The 22598-nt window shown below is 55.8% G+C and overlaps 2 protein-coding genes and 1 non-coding gene across 4 annotated transcripts in view; 2 read left to right on the forward strand and 1 right to left on the reverse strand.

Moving 5' to 3' along the window:
- Positions 1–8262, forward strand: part of FANCI (FA complementation group I) — a 25521-nt gene extending 17259 nt beyond the window's left edge. The window contains exons 25-37 of the mRNA XM_042804013.1: positions 63–139; positions 606–722; positions 1460–1511; positions 2096–2223; positions 2354–2422; positions 2558–2645; positions 2960–3144; positions 3768–3824; positions 3903–3962; positions 4673–4759; positions 5790–5885; positions 6431–6556; positions 7368–8262. Coding sequence (XP_042659947.1) covers positions 63–139; positions 606–722; positions 1460–1511; positions 2096–2223; positions 2354–2422; positions 2558–2645; positions 2960–3144; positions 3768–3824; positions 3903–3962; positions 4673–4759; positions 5790–5885; positions 6431–6556; positions 7368–7433 — 1208 coding nt within the window. The 3' untranslated portion in view covers positions 7434–8262. The remainder of the gene's footprint in view (positions 1–62; positions 140–605; positions 723–1459; positions 1512–2095; positions 2224–2353; positions 2423–2557; positions 2646–2959; positions 3145–3767; positions 3825–3902; positions 3963–4672; positions 4760–5789; positions 5886–6430; positions 6557–7367) is intronic.
- Positions 7060–19244, reverse strand: POLG (DNA polymerase gamma, catalytic subunit). 2 transcript variants are annotated; one of them, XM_042804015.1, is made up of 23 exons: positions 19184–19244; positions 17861–18510; positions 17355–17550; positions 16734–16901; positions 16298–16444; positions 16006–16085; positions 15399–15581; positions 14538–14695; positions 14196–14319; positions 13901–14125; positions 13629–13749; positions 13375–13446; positions 13139–13261; positions 12723–12883; positions 12551–12604; positions 12336–12453; positions 11754–11889; positions 11373–11619; positions 11158–11280; positions 10684–10852; positions 10215–10423; positions 8966–9126; positions 7060–7843 (listed from the first exon to the last, which is right to left on the reverse strand). In XM_042804015.1, exons 2-23 carry the CDS (start codon positions 18451–18453, stop codon positions 7782–7784), a joined length of 3630 nt encoding a protein of 1209 aa, XP_042659949.1. In that variant the 5' UTR covers positions 18454–18510; positions 19184–19244; the 3' UTR covers positions 7060–7781. The 2 variants fall into 2 exon arrangements, with proteins under 2 accessions (XP_042659949.1, XP_042659950.1); XM_042804016.1 differs by lacking the exon at positions 19184–19244 and having other exon boundaries at positions 13139–13258; positions 17861–18706.
- A 125-nt stretch (positions 19245–19369) lies between these two features.
- TRNAR-UCG lies at positions 19370–19442 on the forward strand. The gene has a single exon. It is a non-coding gene; the product is annotated as a tRNA-Arg (tRNA).
- The last annotated feature ends 3156 nt before the right edge of the window (positions 19443–22598 follow it).

The following is a 22598-nucleotide window of genomic DNA, read 5'->3' on the forward strand; positions in this document are numbered from 1 at the left end:
AACAAATCCTGTATTCTGCTCTTGGCATTTAGATTTTTTCTGCACCTCTCTGTCTCTGCCAGATATTACTGATGGTGACGCAGAAGAAACAGATATTAATGTCACAGAGAAAGCTGCCTTCCAGATCCGACAGTTTCAGGTAAGTACCACTGTGTGCTGCAAGTGTTCCAAAGCACTGGTAATTCTGGCAGAATATGCTGCTAGCTCTCTGTTGCTTGACCACAGGATTGAGTATGCTATAGCAACTGTGACACTGATTCACTGGCTGTTCAAAAAAGTTTGATCCCTAAAAAAAAGCTTCTTCAGGGTGCCAGGCAGAGCCAGATTGAAGTGCACATGTATTTACAGAGCTATAGGGTCCTTCAGTGCAGCATAAACTTCCCTGGGTATTGTAAAAGTCACACTGAATCATGCAGGCCTCTACATAAGCACTCATAATATAAAACAGCACTTGCTCTTTAGAAGAGTCCTCTTTTTATATTATTTGTCATTCTCCTTGTTTCTGATTCCCTTATCTGCTGCAGCTTCTGTTTATTTGCTTCTTATAATGACCCTGCAACAAGCAAGCACACGCAGGGACTTTTGTCTTTCCTTCCCATGACCAGAGGTCCCTGGTAAACCAGTTCAGCAGTGCTGAAGATGAATTCAGCTCCAAGGAAGCACAGTCACTCATCACAGTTCTCTCCACTTTGTCCAAACTCCTGGATCCAGCCTCTCAGCAGGTACTTCATGACCTTCATGGGCTAGCAGGGATAGGTGTTGTGGCGAGAGGTGTGGGAAGATTATCAGACAGAGTTGATATCTGAGGGCTTTGACATGTGTGCATGTTCTGCCTTCTCCTGAAGACCAGACCATGTCAAAGTGACAGTTCTGTTACATTATCAAGTGCACTCCTATCAAACACTTGCAAGGACAGTTAAGAACAAGTTGTCTTCCCACTCTACTCTACTACTGATCCTGCTTTTGGGCACCTGGAGTCTGAATGACTTGTTCGCCTGAGCAGGGACTCCTAACAGAGCCTAGCTGTGGTATGGCTTCCATGTGGGAATAGAGCCAAAAAAAGGCCAGCAGACTTGTGACTGCTCCAAACTGGCTGAGTGCCTAATTCCTTCCATGCAAGGAGGCATTTTCTAAAGTGCCCCAATTTTACAAGCTAGGAACTGCACTAGAAGTGTGCCAGAAGTCTGGAGTCATCATTTACCTTAAATTAAATGGAGCTGTTACTCTGTCCAAGGGAATATATAGCCATTCCCCACTCCTGGATCTCAGCTTTTCACTTGTTAGTAGGTTGAGTGTCCCTTGCAGAACTCCACAGAGCATGGCAGGGTGCCCTTCTGCCAGAAGGGGACTCTGCTCATCCCCCTTTGTTGTGATTCATTGTCTTGAAATTTTTTTTATCATTAGTTTTGTGGTTTGAGTTCTGTTTCAAAGCCATGATATCTTTTCTCCCCTTATACAGTTCCTTCAATTTCTGACGTGGACAGTCAAAGTTTGCAAAGAAAATGCTCTTGGTAAGTGAGCTTTAGAGAACGTATTTAGATGTGATGTGTCAGGTCTGATCTTAGAACCTTAGGTGCTCTGCTGTTGTCTTATTCCGGGTTTTACCTCTTTGTTGCAGACACGTTCAGGTCCCATTCTGTGGCAGATTGCCATGACATTGTGGTTATCAACACAAGTATTAGGGAAGAAACTCCATCTTTATAAATATTAGCATTGATGAAGAAAGAGAAGCCATTTACTTGACTGTTCTCCCTCGTTATTTAGCACATCTGTTGCTCAAATCTGGATTTATACTCTGGAAAGAGTAATATTGCACTTCCTCAGTGCCTCTGGTCATCATTTTCCTATGAGCTGAGGGCTCCAGCGTGCCATACCTCCCCTTGCAATATTATATGGGATGCCCGATGCTGTAAACTCCCCTTTTGTACCTGCAGTATTTTGATAGGATTTTCACCTACTGTGTATCGTTTCTGAGAATGCAGACTATTAAATCCATACTGAACCTGAGACTCTCTCACTGGACACCTGATGTTCTTAAATAGCTAGGGGAGCTCTGCACCCAGTAATGTGTTGTTTTCCTTTCCCTTCCCCATAGAGGATATCTCTTGCTGCAAGGGTTTGCTGTCTCTGCTCTTCAGTCTCCATGTTCTGTACAAGAGTCCTGTCAGTCTGCTGCGTGAACTCGCACAAGACATCCACGCTTGCCTGGGAGACATAGATCAGGTATGATGCAGAAGCAGCCTAACTCTCCACCACTTAGTGTTGTCAGGCCAGGACTGAGCGCATCTCTGATGCAAACTATGTGACAGAAGCTAAAGTTTTACTCACCAGAATCTGGTTTTCCTCCATCCAGGACATAGAATTGGAGAGCAGGTCCCATTTTGCCATAGTGAATGCCAAGACTGCAGCCCCTACTGTCTGTGTGAGTCAAAATAGTGTGTATGGAACAACCTGTAGTGTCCAGGGCTACTCTGCTACAAGTGGCTTGTAGATTCCTGTTGTGCCAAACTCCTCCAAAAACCTGTTTTGTTACTGGTGTTTCTATCACCTTTCTTAGCTGCTGGTTCTAGGTCAGGCTGATAAGGTCCTTGAAGAGGTGGATTGGCTTATCAAGAAACTCACCAGTCTGGGACCAGACACATCAGGTAATAAAAGTGGTGCATTTCTTAGTTATACCTTTGTCAAAAAACAGATGAAGATAGAGAACAAAAACATATTTTGGGATTTTGAAGTAGCATCATCTGAGGGCAGGTTAAACTTTCCTTTGAGCTGGTTCTACATGAACAATGTAAGATAGAAAGTGTTGTCACAAAATCCCTCCAGTGATTTTTTTTTTTTTTTAACTTGTGCCACACTGGTGCTTTGTGCACCAGACGCAAAGGTGGTCTTTTGTGCCTCCCACCTGCATAACTGGATTCATTAGACACACATTCACCAGGTATTCATATCTGTCTTCTAGAAGATTCTTCTCAGGCATCAAACCAAACCCAGGCTCTGGAGAAGGGTGTAATTCTGCAGTTGGGAACTCTGCTGACAGTTTATCATGAGCTGGTACAGACAGCACTCCCTGCAGGGAGCTGTGTGGACACGCTGCTGAGAAGCCTCAGCAAGACATATGCAATTCTCACCTCCCTCATCAAACATGTGAGTGCTGCTCTGCTGACAGTGGGCTGGCTGGGATCTAAAAACTTTTTCCCCATCTGCTACAGCAAGCTCACAGTGACCCCTGGCAGCAGCTTTGCTCAGGACTGGGCTGTTGATCTCTTGCAGGAGCAGAGTTCTTATTCTCTTGGCTTTCATGCTCTCAGTTTCGTGACCTTTCTGGAGCAGTGATAATTGTACCAGTGGAGATAAAAGAAAGCTTTTCTCCAGCTGAATTTGGCTGTGCATGGCTTGGAGTGGCTCTTTCCAGTGTATTTTGTAGGTTCTTCTGTATGCAGCTGTGTGCCACAATGAACAGTGCTAGTGGTGTTCTCGCAGTGCCCAGCAATCCTGCCCTTGCTGCTCATTCCCATCGAAGGCCTGAAGCATCAGACCTGGGGGAACTGTGCCATGAGCACAGGCCAGCGGAGCTAGTTTGAGACAAGGTGGTGAATTCCCTTAGTGCTCTCAGCTCTGGAATGCAGACATGGCATTTGGGATACAGCAGGCCACTGGGGAGGATAGTTCTTGCAAATCCTGCCCCCCTCCACTGTGCCGTTTGATGAGCTGCTATGAGCCCTACCTGGAAACAGTGTACCTAGAGGAAACTTATGTTTTCCTTGCAGTATATCCAAGCTTGCCGCAGCACCTCAAATACGATTCCAGGAAGGCTAGAAAAGCTGGTGAGTGTGAACAAATTGTTGGAGGAAATGGCTTATTGCCTTGAATTGGGAGTAACACCAACCTCTGCTGCTTCACAGGTGAAGCTTTCAGGTTCCCATTTGACCCCGCAGTGTTACTCATTCATTACTTACGTACAGGTAAGGCCTAAATTAACTGGCAAAATCACAGTCAGTCTATCTGATGCTGAGTGGTGTATCAGCTGCAATACATGGGCGCCTTTGGGGATTATTAATCTTCTTGACATGATTTGAGTTTCTTGTATTTCAAGCTTCACTATGTCAAATAATAGCATAAGACATTTCAGCACCATTGGGACCAAGCATGTTGATTTCTGCTTGAGCAGGGAAGGAAGAGTGTTTGGGGAGCTGGTTTTTAGCTTCTATTTTCCCACCTCTGTTCATGCCATTTTTTTCTTTTTTGGATGAGATTAATACTGCTGTTAACCACAATGGCAAAGAAAGGTCAACAACGCTGCAGTCATCACAGTGCAAAGTAATGTGGGTGCCAGCAACTGCAGTGCCAAAGATGGGATTTAGCTGTTTGGAGAGGAATTGGATGCTTGAGTGAGGAATTTTAGAACAGACGTGGCACATTGGGGAAGGTGTGGTGTGCAGAGTACCACTCCTGGGGACTTCACACACATACATATTTCTGAATGTATAAATTATGAAATTTGATTTTCCTTCCTTCTTTTTTTGAGATTACCCCCAATTCCATCCTTCTTGTATCTTGTATGACCTTTCTGTCATCTAGCTGGTAATGCTGTTAGCTGGCCAGAGCAAAGACTTCTCTGGCCTTTCTTCCCTGCTTGCCCTCTAATGCCACATCTTTTGGCATCTTTCTTCAGAACATCCACAGTGAGAGCTTAAGCTTTGCAGAAGAGAAGAAAAAGAAGAAGAAAGAGGATGAAGCTGCCTCAGTCTCCACAGTCATGGTAAGATTGACTCACTCTCTATTAGAACATGGGCTGTATTTGAACTTGGGATTGTACTTCAAGGCTTGTATTACCTGGTGGCTTCTTAGAGATTACCAATGACAAATTGGCAGTTAGGCCTTTAAGTAAAAATCAAATTTATTCTCCTTAACTTCAGAAAAAAGTCTAAAAAAAACCCAAACAAAAAACCCTACCACAAAACAAAACCAAAGCCACCTTCACTAAATGCAGCCTAAAAGCTCACAGACATGAAACAAAGGTAAAGTCTCGATAGTCTGTTGTCTGGTATTTTATCATTTGGGGTAAGCTATGAAATTACAGAAATTGTCTAATTTATTGGAACCAATACTGCACTCTGTTTAAGTGTTTCTTAATTTTGTCAGTACATTTAAAGTAATGGATTCCACTAAAGTAAAGCAGTTGAGAATGACTGGATGATTTGGTTGGGAGCAAGTGAGCAGGCTGGCAGGTTCCTGGTCTTTTATGTCCGTTGTTTGTGCTCCCAGCCAGCATCTCCTCTGGCTTGTCAGTTGTCCCAGACATTCCTGTGACAGTAAGGGTTTAAAAGCCACAAGCATGATCTTCCTAGCTGTTCCCTGAGTGTATGGAAATGGGCTGAAATGTTGCATGTCCTTTTACCACTCAGTCACCATGGGGAACAAACATCAGTAGTGGTAAATAAACAGGGCAAAGATGTGGTGAAACAGCAACATGCTCATTGCCCGGAAGGTGTATGCTTGTGATGCCTTTGCAGAGCTGGAGCAGAGGAAGTTTTGCTCTGATGGCTGCCAGGCACAGCAGGGCTGTGGACTGAAGGCAGAGTATGAAACACCACCCAGGAGAGCCTCACTGCAGATCCATCGTGGGAGTCAATTTAAAACCAGTAACAAACTGGCAAGGCTCTCTGGGGCAGGACTAGTATGGAGCAAGGCTACTGAAGACACTTTTCTAAACTGGAGCGTTGTAGTCGTGCTACAGCATCACTGTTCACTTCCAAGTCTGGCCTATCACCCTCCTTTCTGCATTTCAGGCTAAGGTGCTTCGGGATACCAAGCCAATCCCAAACCTGATTTTTGCAATAGAGCAATATGAGAAGTTCCTCATCCATCTCTCCAAGAAATCAAAGGTAACGTAAAGCAGAGCTCTTCTGTGATTTGAATGAGGTGGGACAGTGGCATAGTGGAGGGCTACTGCTCTTCCATCTGTTAAAATCTCCACTGCTGCTCAAATTAGGAAAGCGTAAGGACTTTACCACACTTTCCACCTTTGCCCAAGCTCTTGGCCCAACACTAGCTACCTGCTGTGCCGTTACTGCCTGTGACCTCAAATTGTGTGCTAAGTTTCTGCTCAACCAGAAACTCACACCTAATGCCAGCTCTCCTCACCCCATTCCCTCAGTCTTGTTTCATGAGGAGATAAAGGCACCACCATGAGATACTACAGGAGAGTGAGTGTGACTGGTAATCACTCAGCTGTTACAAAAACATAAACGGCTCACTGGAGCACATGTGGGCAGGTGCTTTTTCACCTCCTCTTTGCTTCAGTCCTGTATCATTGAAGTGATGGACTCCAGTCTCAGTGTTGTACAAAGCACCAGACAGGGCAGAAAACTAAGCGAAGATGCTAATGGCATAATGTCCTCTGCCCCGGGTTTCACCTTGGCTGCTACAGGTGAACTTGATGCAATATATGAAGCTGAGCACCTCCCGGGACTTCCGCATCAACGCATCCATGCTAGACAGCGTGTTGCAGGAGCATAACACAGAGGATGCTGAAAATGAGCCAGACAACGACCAGGTCAGAACTCATTTTGCTGCTTTTACCGATGGGTTTCCCCCTCGTTTGAGGCCAACTACGTGTGAGCTGTTCGGGTATATGTGAAATCAGGACAGTTTGTTTCCCCTGGGCTAGCTCTCATTTTAATACTAAGCTGACAGAAAGGAGTGAACAGTTAGTCTGGCTAACGTCCCCTACACCCCAGCCCTCTGCCTGGGGTGACTTTTTTTCCATGCACCAACTGTCTGTATCTCTGGTCTTAGGGAAGCGAGCCTGCCCTGAAGGCCTTGTTGTTTGCCTCAGCAAGCAGAGGTCTGTCAGCATTATCTCTGAGGACCTACGGGCCGGCCAGGATCATCAGACCTTTGCAGCATGATGCAGACTGGTTTTGTAGATAAACAGCTGGCAGGGCAAACACTGCAAGGCAGCATTCTCATCAGACCTCTCTCCTCTACTAGATAGTGCTGGTGAAGGTAGCACAACCTGTGCTGGGTAAAAAAAAAATAAACAATCATCTACTTTGGTGATTGTCCAGGTTTTTATTGGTGCTTCTGTCCGTATTTTCCTGAGTGTTTCAACAAACTAAAATCCAGCACAAACAGTCCCTGTCCTGTGCTGTTCATAACCTCTGGTCTAAGTTCCAGCATGACTTGGGGGGGGGAGGCCTATGGGGAGTCTCAGCAGGCCGGAGGAGTCCCTTGGCAGGGTCATTTTGTTAGGGAGGAAAGAGCTAAATCCTGTTCTCCACATCTGGTTTCTTGCATTAGGTATACATTCCTTAGACTAAATCACACAAAAACAATTACACTGTGTACTGCTACTCCCTCTCCAGAGCGGCACCGCAGAGCAGACGGATGAGAACCAGGAACCCCAAAAGAAGAGACGGCGAAAAAAGTAAAGCTGGGGTTGCTGCTGCCTCCTGCCCCCGGGCTCCGAGAGCTGCCTCTACAGAGATGATAGTTTGTTGTTTCTCTGGCCAACTGCTTGTGACATCTTCCTTCATGCCCATGGGCACGTAAAGCAGCAATTCTGGCCCCCCTCTCAGGTTTTACAGCTGGCTGCTGCCCTCCAAAGCGCCTCTGCTATTCAAATGTGCTGCGATCAAAATCTTTCCCAGGAACATCCCTTCTTACAGCAAAAAGGGAACAAAATGACCAGGCTCGGTCCCTGCCAAAAGATCTTCTGAAAGGACAGACAGGCCGTGGCACGCACTCTGGACAATTGTCATTCTGGCACTCTAGCGTCATCATTTCTTCCCCAGCGAACCTTTGGTTATTTCAATTAGCTGATAGATATCCAGTGCTTCTCCTGGAAGACAATGGGACAATCAGTTCCCTGCGTTCTGCAGTACACTCAGAGACTGTGTAACATGAGTGACGGTCGTGATTTGCTTTAGTTTGGAGCGTGTAGCACAAAAAGCCCTAAATTTATTCAAACTTCTGTTTTGTGTGGTGGTGTGAACGCAGGAACCAGCACCAGGAGGAAGCTGGAAGCATGAGCTGTTCTGCCTTGGAGTTGAAGCTTGGTGCTTGGAGAAGCAGAGAGGTGACAGCTTCTTCTGGCAAGGCTGGTTTTGCTGTTGTGTTTTTGCTGACCCTGATGCAATACGCTTGTTTAATTTGACTTGTTCTTGGCGAGAAGTGCCCTTTTTGCCCATGGAACACAAATCCTATTTCAGAAAGCACCCTTTGCCTGTAAGACTCCTAATAAAGGTTACCTAAGGTGGAGTGTTTGTCTCTGTCCAATGACTAAGAGAAGAAAATCTGAGAGCAAGTTCTTCTCTGTATCTGGGAAATCACTGGCACACATCAAGGAGGAGCTGTTTAAAGCAGCTCCCAGCCAGGAGTTAAATGCTGGCTATGCAGCAGTTAGAGGGTTATACTGAGTGCAGACAGGGATGACTCTAGGCCTTGGGATTGCTGGGGAAGAACACAGCACTGCCAAGGCTGTTGCCTGGACAGAGCTGTGCTGGGCTAAGGGGGAGGGGGAAAGGAGAGAAAGCATCCAAGGCTGGAAAAGTTTGGGTCTGGAGAGCAAAATATACAAGGCTGGAGAGGCACCTTGGTTCAGAGAGGGAACATTTCAATCCTGGGCTGTGTTAAAAGCGCAGAGGAGGGCTCCTCAGAGGGGCACAAAGTGAAGGTGGGTGTGGGGTGGCAGAGCCAGGCCCAGCTCGTCACTATCAGAATTATTTGGAGGCAGCTGCACAAACCACTTGGGGACTGAGGAAGGAAAGAGGGGTAGGGAGGGGCTGGCACCGGGTGCCCAGCCGGACAGACGATGGGTCAGGAAGCAAAGGGCTCCCACGGTGCTTCTGCTGCACAGAGGAGCCCTTGGGGAAGGGCTGCTTAGGCCCAGTGGTCTGCCTAAACTGGGGAGGATGGTGCAGAGGGGATTACAGGGGGGTTAGCTAGCACGGACACCGCTCACCTTGAGGGATGCCGTACTTCTTTTCCATCCCAGTTGGATTTGATGGCGTCGTGCAGGTCATGGTCACCTCTTTCCTTAAGCACTGGTCAATGTCCACTGTGCTAAAGAAAGCCACTGACTGTGGCAGATCCTGGAGGCCCAGTTTGTAGGCAAACATGCACCTGGAAGAACAAGAGACGAGGTGGGACGGTGCTGCACATCACACTTCACCTTGTCCCGCCCGGCTCTGATCAGCCACAGCATCACAAAACCCTGGCCGGCCGTCACCAAGAGGTTACTCCGCACCCACGTCACTCAGCAGCTGGAAGCTAAGGTGCTTTTTAAGTACTGGGTGGCAGGAGGGTCAAGTATTGCTAAAGTGGATGTGGGAGGAACAGAGTAATGGTACACTGAGCCTCCTCGGAAGAAAGGAATAGACCAGCCCTTCCCCGCTGGCTAATCCTCCCAGCCAGAGCAGACGCTGGATTTTCCCAGCAGGAAGCCCTGTGCACGCCGGAGCCGGCACAAAGGCCTGAACATCGGGGCGCCTGCCCCCGCCGCGCCTGCCGCCCCGGCACAGAAAGGCTGTTTGCTGTATCCCTGCCTCAGCACAGGAGAAAACAGCTCGGCTCTGGCTGGCTCCCGTATAACCAAACACCCCACAGCGCCAGGAAGGGGATTTGGCAAAGCTGGCTGTGCCAGAACTGGGTGGAAGGGAGCCCTTTGAGGTCAGGAGCTTTCCAGGCTGAGCTTAACCTTGCACGCAGCAGGGAAGCAGTGGGAACGCCCCACGCTGCGGAAAGGGCAGCAGAGCCAACGAGCCGTGCCCCTTGCTGTCCCCTAAAGAGAAGGGGGAGAGGGGTGGGGACAGTTTCAGGCTCCCAGCTCCTCAGTCAGGCCCAAGGGCTGCTGCCAGGCGGCGGTGGCAGACAGGGAGGGAGCAGGAGGCGATGCGCTCGCATCCCAGCGGAGCAGAACGATCAGCCCCGTCCCTGCAGGAACCAAAACCTGATGATATCCTGGTCCTGCCAACACATTATCTCTGGAAATCGAAGCTGAGCTCCATTTATAGCCACCTGAGTCACGCACGAAGGATCTGCAGCCTCCAGCGCTGCCAACTTCCCTTAAGAAGAAGGAAACTGCTCTGCGCCAGCTTGATGCGGGCAAAGCTAACGCCTTTGCTATCACCCCAGTGCCCTGAGCTTGCCCTGTCCCACCCCAGAGGCACTGGTGCTCAGCCCCAGGAGACACCACAGCCATCACATCTCACCTCGTGAGGAGGTTGGTGATCTGCAGGGCCAGGGCTGCGCGGTAGCGATCTTGCTGCTGGACCAGGTAGCGTACCTCATCGTGGATGCTGATGCAGAAGCGCCCGTTGATGTCGAACTCCTCAAAGAGCCACTTCATGGCAACCAGCATGAGGTGCAAGTAGTCAACAGCCGAGCTCTGCACCACCCAGTTCACTCTGCTGGTCAGAAACTGGTGAAAACAAACAGAGATGGATTTTAGGAGAGCATTGGGGTCCAGGGTCCAGTCCCAATACAGGAGAGCTCCTGGAAGAAGTCTGCTAAATTCAGGGTTGTTGGGTTTTCTTGATGTCATGCAGATAAAGAAAAGGGGTAATGAGCTTCCTGCATGGCTCTAAGAGCTTACTGGGTCTCCAGCATCTAAAAAGTGCTGAACATTTTGGAGAAGACAAGCAAAGCTGAAAGCTCAGCAGCACAGAGCCACGTCCTTACCTCCCCCTTGACCATGGCGGGCTCCAGGGCCCTGCTGATGTGACAGCCCAGCACCGGGGTCTGCGGGGACGGGGATAAGGCAATGCTCTCCAGTTTGTTGAACATCTCGGACTCGGTGCCTCCAGCCCACACTCGGTGCTCCACTATGTTCCACTTCTTCCTCCAGGACCTGGCAGAGCAGAGGGAAGGTTTGCTGGAAGCATGGGAGGAGGCTGCAGGCCCCATTTGAGAACCTCAAACGCCCCATCCTGGATTGGGGCAGCCAGAAAATCCCCTGCAGCCTCTTGCTGCTAACTGCTCACTGGGAGAGACTAGGCGCCCCCACTCAAACCGACTCAGCCCTGGGGGAGCAGGGAGGGAGGACTGGGGATATCCAGCCCCATCTCCCTTCTCTGTGCACCACCTGTGGGGCTGCAGCTCCCTCCACCTCGCACCCCGATGCCACCAGAGCCATGCAGGGTCAGAGCATCTCACCTTTTCAGAGCTTCTCTCTGGACTCGTTGAATGTCCTGGGCCGACACCGATCCATCCTCTGCCCTGTCCACAGCCAGGCCCAGCTCCTTCACCAGCCACTTCCCCTCTTTGGAGAGATGAAACCTGGAAGGGAGAGTGACCCATGCCCAGGTCCCGTGGGACACCGCCACCGTCCCGGTCCCCACTCCCCCCTCCGCTCCCCAGGCAGCACTCACCTCCGGACGCCCTTGGTGACGGCGTACATCTGCTGAGCCTTCTCACGTGCCTGCTGCTGCGTCAGCCGATGGTTAAACTGCATCAGCAGCCGCTCGGCGAAGGGCTGCCCGGCCCCGTAGATGCGTCCGTAGTTGAAGACTTTGGCGTGCTCCCGGCTGATGCCCACCGTGGCGGCTGTCTTGCTGTGCAGGTCTGTCGCGTTGCTCTTCTTCCCCTGCAGAGTCATCCAGCCGAAGGCCGTGCAGCCTGCCGGGAGGGGAGCAGGGGTTGGAGACGACAAACAGGACCAGGCTTGGGGTGGGGTGTGTGTGTGTGTGGGGGGGGGGGGGTTACCCCACTACCCAGCAAACCCGTCCCCACGTGGCGCAGCCCCGGCTCACCGTGCAGGCCGGCGAAGTGTGCCTCGCCGAGGACAGCGGCTATCCACAGCTCCTGGGAATCCACGTCCGCACCCACCAGGGAGTAGCCAGGCGGCACCTGGACCATGGCTTTCAGCTCACTGCCCACCCGGTCTGCCTGTGGGACACGATGCCCAGCTCAGCACAACCCCCCGCACCTCCCTCTCCTCCTCAGCGGCACAGGAACAGCTTCTCTCCCGCAACCACAGCGTGCTGGCACGGTGCTCCCTATGCCCCTAAATTTTGCTCTAAATGTCAAAACCAGGTTTAATGCATGCATGGGGCATTGCCCACTCGGTTACTCCTCCCAGGCTTCTCCAGTATGGAAGAAGAGGAGCCTGAGGAAGGACAGAAACCAGTGCTGCAGTGCTTTCTTCTCCTTTCACCAAATTTTGACGGTCAGGAACCTCTGCTGACTCCTTCCCCTCTCCCAAAGTCAAGGCACATCAGCAAGAGAAGGGCCCCAGCACCAACTTCTATTTCCAACACAGGCTGCTCCCACCAGTTGAAAACACACACAGGGCGCCCCAAAACACCCCTGCAAGGACCCAAGCGTGGCCATACCCGGGCGTTGCTGGCCGTCAGCCACGTGGGCTCCACCGCCCGGCGGGTGATGGTGCCCGCGGTCACCACCTGCGGCAGGATGGCTCCGTAATCATCCTCCTCGTTATAGTCGGGATGCCTGGGACAGAGCCGAGGATGAGCATCACTCTGCGAGAGCCCTCCCAGAGCAGCACAGAGGGGATCACGGTCCCGGTTGGGGTCATTCCTCCCCGTACCTGGTCACCACGCGAGGCAGCTCCCCCTTCTTCAGCCACACCACCATCTGGGAACTGGGGGGACGCAAAACAGGAGAGATGCTGAGACCCCTGAATCTGCACAACCTTCCCCAGCCATGACGCAGCCTCCACCCGCAGGGATGCCGCAATTCAGCTGAAGGCAGCTGCTCACCTGATCCGCTTGTGAGCGTTTCTCCAAAATGAGATCATTTTATTAATCTCGAGGGCTCTGGTCCCGTGGGTGCGGCCCACGGCGGCCCGCAGGGTGCCATCCTCCATCTGGGGCAGGAAATCCTTGGCAAAAGGGCTTCCCACGTTGTTATCGTTTCCATCCTTTAGCAGCAAAAGAGGTACCAGGGCTCAGCATGCCACCACTCCAATCAGCAAAGCTCTGTGCATTCTCCTGCCACAGCTACAGAGATGCATTTCCACCACCCAACCCCGTGGGGCAAGATCACGGGGGTCCCAGGAGTGCTGCAGCACCGGGGTGTCAGGCAAGGCGGCATGGCTGTGCAGCAGGACCAGGGGACCTGGGATGTAGGGTGGCTGGGAAGCCCCCAGGAAGAGCCCCAGGAGCACCCAACTTGCCTTGTGAGGCAGCTTGAAGAACCAGCACCCAGGGATGTTGACATCATTGTAGGGACCATTACCGTGGTGGTACGAGGGATGGCTCTTCACATCCACTGGCCTGCACAGCTCACCCATCTCCTCCTGCGACCAGAGATGTGAGGTGATGCCGGGAACATTCCCAGGCATGACAGGAGGGGGAAATTGAGGCAAGAGGGTCCAAACCACCACCCAATCCCACAGGAAACCCCCTTTACCTGTGCCAGGCTCTGGTCTGCTCTGCCCATTTTCTCCTCCATGTCCAAGTCCAGCTGGCTCAGCTCCTCCATCTGCAGCAGAAAGGGACCGGGGGGGAAGCTGGGTCAAACACCAACACTCCAGTGACTTCACACATATTAAAGGAAATTTCTTACTTCCAGCCTCTGGAGCCGCACACAAGGCTGGTTTTTGCATGCACACGGGAGGAAGCCCAGCCCCCCCATCCCTCTCCCACCTCCATCCCTTCCTTCACCTTCTGCCATATCGTGCTGCCATCCATCACCAGCAGCTCGTCCTCCACGGCAGCCTGCAGCCCCGGGGGCTGCTCTTTGCCTTTCTCCAGGCAGTGCTGCCTGTACAGGTACTCGATCACCCTGGCAGGCGAGAAGGCAGAGCTCGCACAACCACAGTGGGGCCCGAGCCCCTGCGGCAGCACCTAGGCAGGATCCCAGGGAGCTCCTAACCACCACCCCCCCCCCCCCACGGGGCAGCCCCCAGCTCAGCACCCCGCTACACCCCCCTCACCTGTGCGGGCAGGAAGGGCCCTCTTCCCCCAAGGAGGCTGCTGGCAAATTGTCCTGCCGCCCCGGCACCAGGTAGCCCCAGCCACGTTTCTCTGAGTAATGGAGGGGGAAGCCGTCCCAGGCCAGGCGCATCAGCTTCGGGGTCACCCTCATCTGCAGGCTGATGAGGCTGGGCCCCGGCACCCAGTCCGCCTCCTCCAGGCGCGGGCACAGCTTGCGGTACCAGCTGGGGAGCGGCAGGGATGGGTCAGAGAGGTCAGGGCAAGCCCTGGAGACACCCAAGATCCCAAACTCACCCCGGGTGGCCTGGCAGGTGCTGGAGTCTCTTGGGCTGCAACGCGACCGTCTCCTTCAGACGCTCCAGGCAGACCTGGCTCGCAGGGGCTTTCAGCTCCTCATCCTCACTGGGGGGACCAGGGTCTGGTGGGGCAAGGAGGACTGGATGGCAAAGAGTCCTCTGTGCCGCTCCACTGGGGACGGGGACCTCGAACCAGCCCCCCGACATGTGCCCCAGCATGGGGACACAGGCCAGTGACGCTCCACCCCGCCGGCAGCAAGGAACCACGTCCCTTCGTCTGGGCGCCCGTGGAAAGGTGTCCCTCGAGCACCCCTCATCCCCAGGGACCACCCGCACCCACCTTCCTGCCACTCCTGTGCTGATCCGTCTGCGCCCGCCACTTCCGCAGAGGCTTTGTTGTTCCTGTCCCCATCCTTCTTTTTTTTCCCCGGATTCTTCTTCTGCTTGAACTCCTGCGTGTCCCACTCGAGATCCCAAAGCCAGGGGTCATCCTTGTACCTGCCGACACACCGTCGTCACGCTGCAGCTTTGCTCCCATCCCCAGCACCCACTCACAGCCCCCCATGGACCACTGTCCTGAAACAGAGTTAATATTCCTTTTTGGGAACTAGAAGAGTGCCGTGTTTTGGATTTAGCTTTGGGTTTGGTATGAGAAGAATGCTGATAGCACACTGATGTTTTCAGCTGCTACCAAGACTTCAAGGACTCTCCAACTCCCCATGTTCTGCCCGTGCACAAGGGCACAGGGAGCAGGGAGGGAGCACGGCCAGAGCACCAGACCGAAACTGGCCAATGAAATATTCCATATCATGGAACGTCGTGCTCACTATATAGAGGGGTGGTCGGGAAGGAGCTCTCTCTCACTTCCGGGATTGCAATTGGTATTTCGGGATCACTAGCCAGGAACAGGCTGGGTATTGGTCAGCAGGTGGTGAGCAATTACATTGTGCATTGCCCATTTATAATTTTTCTATTATTGTCATTGTTCTCGTTTTATTATCATTATTAAACTGTTCCTATCTCAGCCTGCGAGTCTCCCTTTACCCCTTCAATTCCCTCCCCCATTCCCAGGTGGAGAGGGGGAAGGGTGGGTGACCAGCTGCGGTGGTTGGCTGCTGACCAGGCTCAAACCACGACAACCACCCGGCATCTGGTCTCTGTCCTGCGAGCGGCAGGACCTACGCCCCCAACCCAGGGGTACCTGTCCTCATGCAGCAGCTGGCAGGCATCGTTGGCCAGGTTCATCAGAGACTTCTTCATCTCCTTCTGCAGCTCCTCATAGACGCCCTGAGCATCGTCCAGGTACCTCTTCCAGTTCCCATTGACTGGCAGGTAGGACACCCCCATCTCCAGCATCCCTGCAAACGTCACGGGGTGGGGGCACCTAAAGCCCAAAGCAGTGAGGAATCAGGTGTCTGCTGGAGGGGATTTGCCCTGGAAGCACCAGACTATGACAGATGTGAACGTGTCTTCACCTAGTTTCCCAGCCCTGCTCTTCCCCTAAACTCAAAAGGATCCCTGTATCTTCTGCCTGCCCTGCACACAAATCACTGCCCTAAAATCAACCCCGTGCAATAACCCCAAAGCTGCATCACTCCAATCTGCTTCCTCTGGCCATGCTGTGCTGCTGTTGACTCCTTTTCACCTACATGGAAGGACCCGAAGTCCCTCCTGAAAAGGTGTTCGGGGTCCCCCAACCTCCCGCTGCCACCCCAAGGGCAAGAGAAGCCACATTCCATCCCCAAAGGGACCACGATCCTACCCGCTGCCCCCTCAGCCAACACCAGCCTGAGCTCAGTGGCTCTCACCTCTCCATGAAGAGCGGCAGCTGCTCCTGAAACACCTCATGGGTGGCCTGGACATCACGGGCACAGTACGACATCAGGTCCTGGGGGCAGAGGCAGGTGAGAGCAAGCAAAGCAGCCACCTCTCCGCCAGCACAGGGCAAGGCACCGGGGCTGCAGGAGGATGGGGGACGTCACAGCCCCACGCACGCCCAAACCCCTCGCGAGAAAGGGCAGAAATATGGAAATGCGTGCCCGCCCCGCTCCTATCTCTGGCTCCCACTGCCCGTCAGGGTGCTGGGATGGCCGCCCGCACCTGGAAGTGACTCCTGATGTCAGCCATGGTCCCCTTCACAAAGAGCTCCCGCGCCTCCTTCTCCAGCGGCTCCCCCCCGACGTAGAGCGCGTGCACGTCTGCCAGGTTGTTGATGCTGCTGACGTGCACCCAGTCCCATGAAGTGATCTGTGAGTGGGGAGGGGGGGGGGTCAGATGGTGTGGGACAAGGACCAGACACAGCCAAGATCAGGAGTGGTAAAGGATGTCGCTGCTCCATTTTAAACCAAGGCCACCTCGTCTGGGAGAGCTTCGCCCAGCAGAGCTGCTCCAACAGCTCCTACTCTGCCAGTACAGGAGCAGTTGGTCCCAGTACAGGGGCAAAACAGTCCCATTACAGGATCAAATGGTCCTGTTACCAAATCAAATGGTCCCCTGCCACCCAGGCCACTGCCAGAAGTTCAGTTCCTTTACTCACAGCCGGTCCCTCCATTTTGCTTTGTGTTTTCTTTATGTGCTGCTTGACCTGCTGCAGTCCCTTTCTCTTGCCGTGCTTGGCAGCCATCCAGAGGCTGCGCTGGAAGCCCGTCAGCCCCGAGATGGCCATGTGCATGCTCATGGTGTCCAAGAAACGCACCCGGGAGCCCTGGGATACACCGGGGGAGAAAAAACAAGATGGCTTGGGACACGCTGGAGGAGAAACGTGCTGCCAAGCATCCTGCAGCTGCCAGCAAGCACCGCTCCGCGTTACAAAGCTGCAAGTTCTCTGCTCAGGCTGCTTTTGTCAAGGCAAAGCTTTGCCTCTTAGCACCCCTATTTGGAGGGGCAAGAGCATCCCCAGCACAGGCTGTAAGCTGCTCAAAGGCTCCTGCCACATCCCCAGCTGCAATCCTGCAGCCTCCAACAACTTCATGGGGTGCAAGAATACTGCCCCTTAAAGGGATCAAATCTCAACTTGTTCTCTAGGACAAGGCAAGCACAGCCCTGGGGTATCTGTGCACAACACTATTTTCCAAAATAACCCTGAAAAGCCAACGCAAACAACTATCTGGGGAACCAACCTTAGCTGCCAGCACGAAGCAATGGCACAGTACGTTACCTGGATGAGGTACTGCTCCTTGATGAACGCCCGGTCGAAGGCCACGTTGTGCCCCACCACCACTCTCTCCGGCCAGTCCTGCTTGCCAGCACAGCCGGCGCCCGCCGGGCTCTCCAGGGGAATGAGGTCGGCCAAGGTGAGGTGGTTGGACCAGGAGTAGCGCTGCTCCAGCAGCCGCTCGCTGCACCACGAGTACCTGCGGAGGACAGATAGAATCCGCGCAGCCTTAAGAAATAAAGTAGAGGTTCCCGGGACGAAAAGCACCCACTGTGACGTGGGGTGAGCCCCTTGGGAGGGAGGTGACCCTGGGATGCGTGGCGCTCGCTAACCAGCACACACGTCCCACATCCCAGAGCCACACTTTGGGGCTTGGCTGTGCTTTCCCTGCAAGCCGGCGGTGGTCTGCAGGAGCAGGCTCTGCTCGGGAGCATCCCTCACCCTTCCCAAAGCTCTGTGTGTGTGTCCCCCGCCACCGCGACAAGCGTGACCCCGGCACGGCATCTCACCAGGCGTGTGGCGAAACCGCCACGGCCAGCGTCGGGCAGTGGCCATCCGCCACACACACCTCCACGTCCAACACCACCGCCCGCTCCTCAGGGAAGTCGACAGCCTCCACTTGCCCGTCGGGCCCATAGCGGGTCCAGCCGAGCTGCCATGCCCACTGCGGGGGCATGGGGGGCAGCTCGCACCGCAGCAGCTCGTTGGCCGCCTCCAGGTAGGGCAAGCTCTGCTTCTGCGCCAGGAGGCGAAAATGCTCGTCGATGTTGTCCCCGTACATGCGGGGCAGCTTCAGGTCCACGTCGGGCAGCACCGAGGTCTCCTTGCCCCACAGGTCATGGCGCTGCAGGTGCTCCACGCTCCTCCGGATCTCCGCCGCCGAGTAGTGCACCTTGGCCCCACGGAAGATCTGCTCGTGGAGGGTCTTGGACAGCATCTGGATGTTGAGGGGGTTCATGCGCCGCTGGCCACTGGCAGGCTCCTGGCTGGGGCTCCCCGGCAGCAGGTGGCTGGCAGAGGAGCTGGAGGTGCATCGCTGGGGCTCGGTGCCACGGGCTGCAGCGCAGCCGCTCCCCAATCTGCTCCGGAGCAAGTGCCTCATGTCTCCCACACACACACACACACACACTCCGGGGCTGCTCCTCCCGGGCGGCCGGAGCTGCGGGGAGAAAGCAACGGCGAGGGGCGAGCTCGGCACCGCTCGCCCAGCCCCCGCCGCGGGGTAGCCCCGACCGCCGCCACGGGCGCGCTCGGCCGGAGCTCCGCAAAGCCACGCACGGCCGGGGGAGGCCGGGCTGCGCTGCACCCCCCCGCAGCCGTGCAAAGCCCCTCGAGTCCTGCAAACCCCGCCTCAAGCCGTGCAAACCCCCCCAAGTCCTGCAAACCCCGCCTCAAGCCGTGCAAACCCCCCCAAGTCCTGCAAACCCCCCCACAAGCCGTGCAAACCCCCCTCAAGCCGTGCAACCCCCCCCACAAGCCGTGCAAACCCCCCCAAGCCGTGCAAACCCCCCTCAAGCCGTGCAACCCCCCCCTCAAGCCGTGCAAACCCCCCTCAAGCCGTGCAAACCCCCCCAAGTCCTGCAAACCCCCCCTCAAGCCGTGCAACCCCCCCCACAAGCCGTGCAACCCCCCCCACAAGCCGTGCAAAACCCCCCTCAAGCCGTGCAAACACCCCCCCCCCCCACGTATGCAGTCCCTGCAGCCCTGCACAGCCCCCCGTAGCCCTGCACAGCCCCCAGTACACAAACACCCCCCCGCATCTTTGCACCCTCCCAATACATCCGTGCACGCACCCAACAAACGCCCCCCTCCCCCCCCCCATACATCCGTACCGCGCGCCGCCCGGGCCTGGGCCGGAGGGCGGATCCAAACCGGGGGGGGCGCCCGCAGGAGCTTCCGGCCGCGCTGACGTCCCGTCCCGTCCCGTCCTCCCCCCTGCTCCCCCCCCCCCCTCCACGCATGGTACGGTCCGCCGGCGATCGGCTCAGTAGGGCGCGCGGGAAGGCGGTTGGAGAGGCGGCCGCGTGGCCTAATGGATAAGGCGTCTGACTTCGGATCAGAAGATTGCAGGTTCGAGTCCTGCCGCGGTCGGTGCTACTCGCCCGGGTAACGCGGGGGCGCTTTATTTTGCTCCCCTCGACGGCGCCGTGGCCTCGGAGCGGGAGCCCGGCCGCGGCCGGCGGCACCGCACTCACGGGTTGAGTTTTACTCGTGTTTCTAACCGGAGAGGGCGGGGGGGGGGGGGGGGAGAAAGTGGGAGGGCGGCTCCGTACGAGCACCCCGAGAGACATCGTGTGGGTGCCAGGCGGCCCCGGGGCGGGGGGTGGATGTCGCACGGTATCGCCCGGTCGTGATCACGCTCCATCCTCCACCCCAGCCCCGGGCTCCCAGGGGAGGTCAGTCAGCCCGGAGTGGCAGGGCCAGCGGCCACCATTCCGCTCCCCGCCACCTCGGTGCGGCCCCGTAGCCACCCCTATGCCCACCTCAGGTGTTTATGGGGCGATGTACCGCCCCTCCGCAGAGCTCAGCAGGAGCCAGGGCACCCACCCGCACCCCAAAACCTCATGCCTTAAAGCTCTGAGACCTCAAGGGTGGCTTGGGACCAGCGGTGGGATCCAGGGTGGCTCAGCCCGGCGGGGGTGGCCGCAAAGGTGGGCATGGGGTGTACGTGGGACCACTGCTGGGGCTTGTGACACGGGTGGGGACAGCTCGGCGGAGCGGAGATGCGGAGCCGTAGGGTGAAGGGGAATGGGGCTGCGGGGGTCAGGGCAAGTGGGTGCAGGCTCCCTGGTCCCCGCGGCGACTTTTTTGGCCGGGAAAGTGGCTCCTGGCAGGGACCAGATTGACCTTGCCGTTGTAGGGTGCCGTGCCCCGCCGCGCCGCCAGGTGGCGCTGCGCCGCCGCCGCTGCCGGTCGGGCCGGGCCGGGTACCGCGGGGCCGGGACCGTCGGGGCGCGGGAACCGCTGCGGACCCGTCCCGCTCCGCGCCCCTGGGGGGGCACCGGGCAGGGGGCACCGGGCACTGTGACACCCCACACACACACACACACACCCCTCCGGCCATCCCGGCTCCTGCGGAGCTCCAAACTCGGGGTGCACCCCGCCCCACCCATCCGGCCGCACCGCCTCTGGCCGCGCCGATCCCTCCTCTCGGGGGTGCAGGGCTGGGGGGCAGCTATGCCCCTTCCTCTCCGAAAAGGCAGCGCCAGCGTGAGTGGGGTGAGGAACGCGCACACACACACACTCCAACCCCCTTCCCACGCTGCTGTTTTCTGAGACTTTGAATGCATATCACAGCACACACACACCCAAAATACCTGATCCCCACCCCCAGCCTGGGATTAGACGGGCGGGGTGGGGGTGGTAGTGCTTCACCCTGTTTCACCCAGCAGAGGAAGGTACCCTCTGCCTGAGCCTGGCAGGATCCGACCCCACGGGGGATGCCCGTGATCAGCACACCCACACCCAGACCGTGGGGCTTGAGGTTTCCCGCTCCTTCCGCGGGCACGGCAGGGAGTTGGGGATCGCGGAGACAGAGGGGAGGGATGCTCCGAGGCTGCGGGGGCTCTGGGATGGAGGGAAGAACCATGAGCTGCACTGGGGTGAAGCAGGGAAATGTTTGGGGACTCCCGGCTAGGGGTGGCTCTGGGGAAGGACCCGGGTGCGGGGGACTTGTTCTTCCCTCCGCTGCATTACATTAACACCGGTCTCCTTTTATTTGGGGTCCTTGATCTATTTATTTTTATCGTGGTCAAAAAAAAATAAAAAAAAAAATCCAACCCCCCCCCCCACCAAAAAAATCCCTCCCCCCCAAAGAGGAAAAAAAAAATAATTCTTCCCGAAATTATTCTGCCGCTTTATTTCTGAAGCCCTCTCGGGCGGCAGCGCTCTGAGGAGGGTTGATGGCAACGAAGCCCCGACGCTGTGTACGCGGGCAGGACCGGGCCGGGGCTGCCTGTACCTCAGCCGGGTGCGGGCAGGGAGGTTCGGCAAGGCACGGCACCGCTATAAAAAAAAAAAAAAAAAAAAAAAAAAAAAAAAAAAAAATCACCACCATAAAAAAACCCGAAATAAACCCTAAAATCCGCCGTTTCAGCGGGGCTGGTTGCAATGCACAAGTCGGGTTGGGGTGTGTAGGGTCTTTTTTTTTTCCCTAGGCTCTTTGTTTGTCTGTCTGTCTGTCGGGGAAGCAGCCCCATCCCTGTACGCCCCGTCGGGGTCGGGGACAGGCAGTGGGAGATGCGATTTTCCCCCCCCTCACCGCCCCCGCTTGGAGACCTCGTTCGCCGCCGGGGATTCGATGCTGTCGGTCGGATAATGGGGCGGTGGGACTTTGTTTAACCCCGTTGCCCCCGGGGCCAGGGGTCAAGGGCTTCCTCTTCCCCCGGGGCACGGCGGAGAGGCCGCCGGTCGTACCGGGAGGGCCGCGGCGGGGGGGGCGGCAGCCGCCGCCCCCCCTCCCCCCTCGCCGCGGCCCTCCCGGTGCGACCGCCGTGGGACCCCGTAAACCCCCATCGCCTCCCGGCACCGAGAGGCTGAGGATGTCTCCCGGTGGGTGTTTTCGGGGAGCAGAGGGCGGCCAAACATCGCCCCGCGGCCGGGCGGGGGGGGGGTGGGATGCGGAGAAGCTGCCCCTGCCCTCCAGCATCCCCCGGGTTTACCTTCTCCTCTCGGCTGGAGGAACCCTGTTTTAACACGGTACGGTTTTATCGGGGCTTTAACCCCCTTCCTCAAGCAGAGGTATCTCAACCGCCCCCCCTGCGCCCCCCCCCGGGAGCCAAGAAACGGGAGAAACGGGCAATTTTTATAGGTGACGTACGGGTTTACGTGGGAATCCGTGCCCAGCACTGCTCTTTCCGCTTTTTTTCTCCTGAAATAACCCTTCCCTGCAGCTCGTACCCCTCTTTTCCAGCTCGCACCCCCTTTTCCAGACTGGGGAGGGGGGAGCCGGGAGGGGGGAAAGCAAAAAGAAGAAGAAAAGCAGACCCCACATCCCGCTATTTTCCTGCTCGGGAGACGAGCCCCGGAGCTCCCAAAGTGAGCGATGGGGAGGGCGAGGGGAGGCAGGCGGGAGCCGGCTCCGAGGTGGAGGGGTCGGGAGTGATGGAGGGGTAGCGGGGAGGACCTTCCATTTCGGGATTAAGGGAGAACCGGCGGGGGAGGGAGGCTGTCGGCCCCGCGGGCATCCGAGGTAAGTCCTCCTCCTGCCCGCAGCCGTGGTACCGCAGCCCGGGAGCTGCCGGCGCT

Source organism: Tyto alba, unplaced genomic scaffold, assembly GCF_018691265.1.
Source record: "Tyto alba isolate M040663 unplaced genomic scaffold, T.alba_DEE_v4.0 Super-Scaffold_41, whole genome shotgun sequence".
Lineage (NCBI taxonomy): Eukaryota > Metazoa > Chordata > Aves > Strigiformes > Tytonidae > Tyto > Tyto alba.

Coding starts and splice junctions, on each gene's coding strand:
- POLG (XM_042804015.1), bottom strand. CDS start 18,453: ATGAGGCACTTGCTCCGGAGCAGATTGGGGAGCGGCTGCGCTGCAGCC. Junction 13,262..13,374: donor CAGACCAGAGCCTGGCACAG/GTAAAGGGGGTT, acceptor CTCTGGTCGCAG/GAGGAGATGGGTGAGCTGTG. Junction 10,853..11,157: donor CAGAGAGAAGCTCTGAAAAG/GTGAGATGCTCT, acceptor CTGCTCTGCCAG/GTCCTGGAGGAAGAAGTGGA.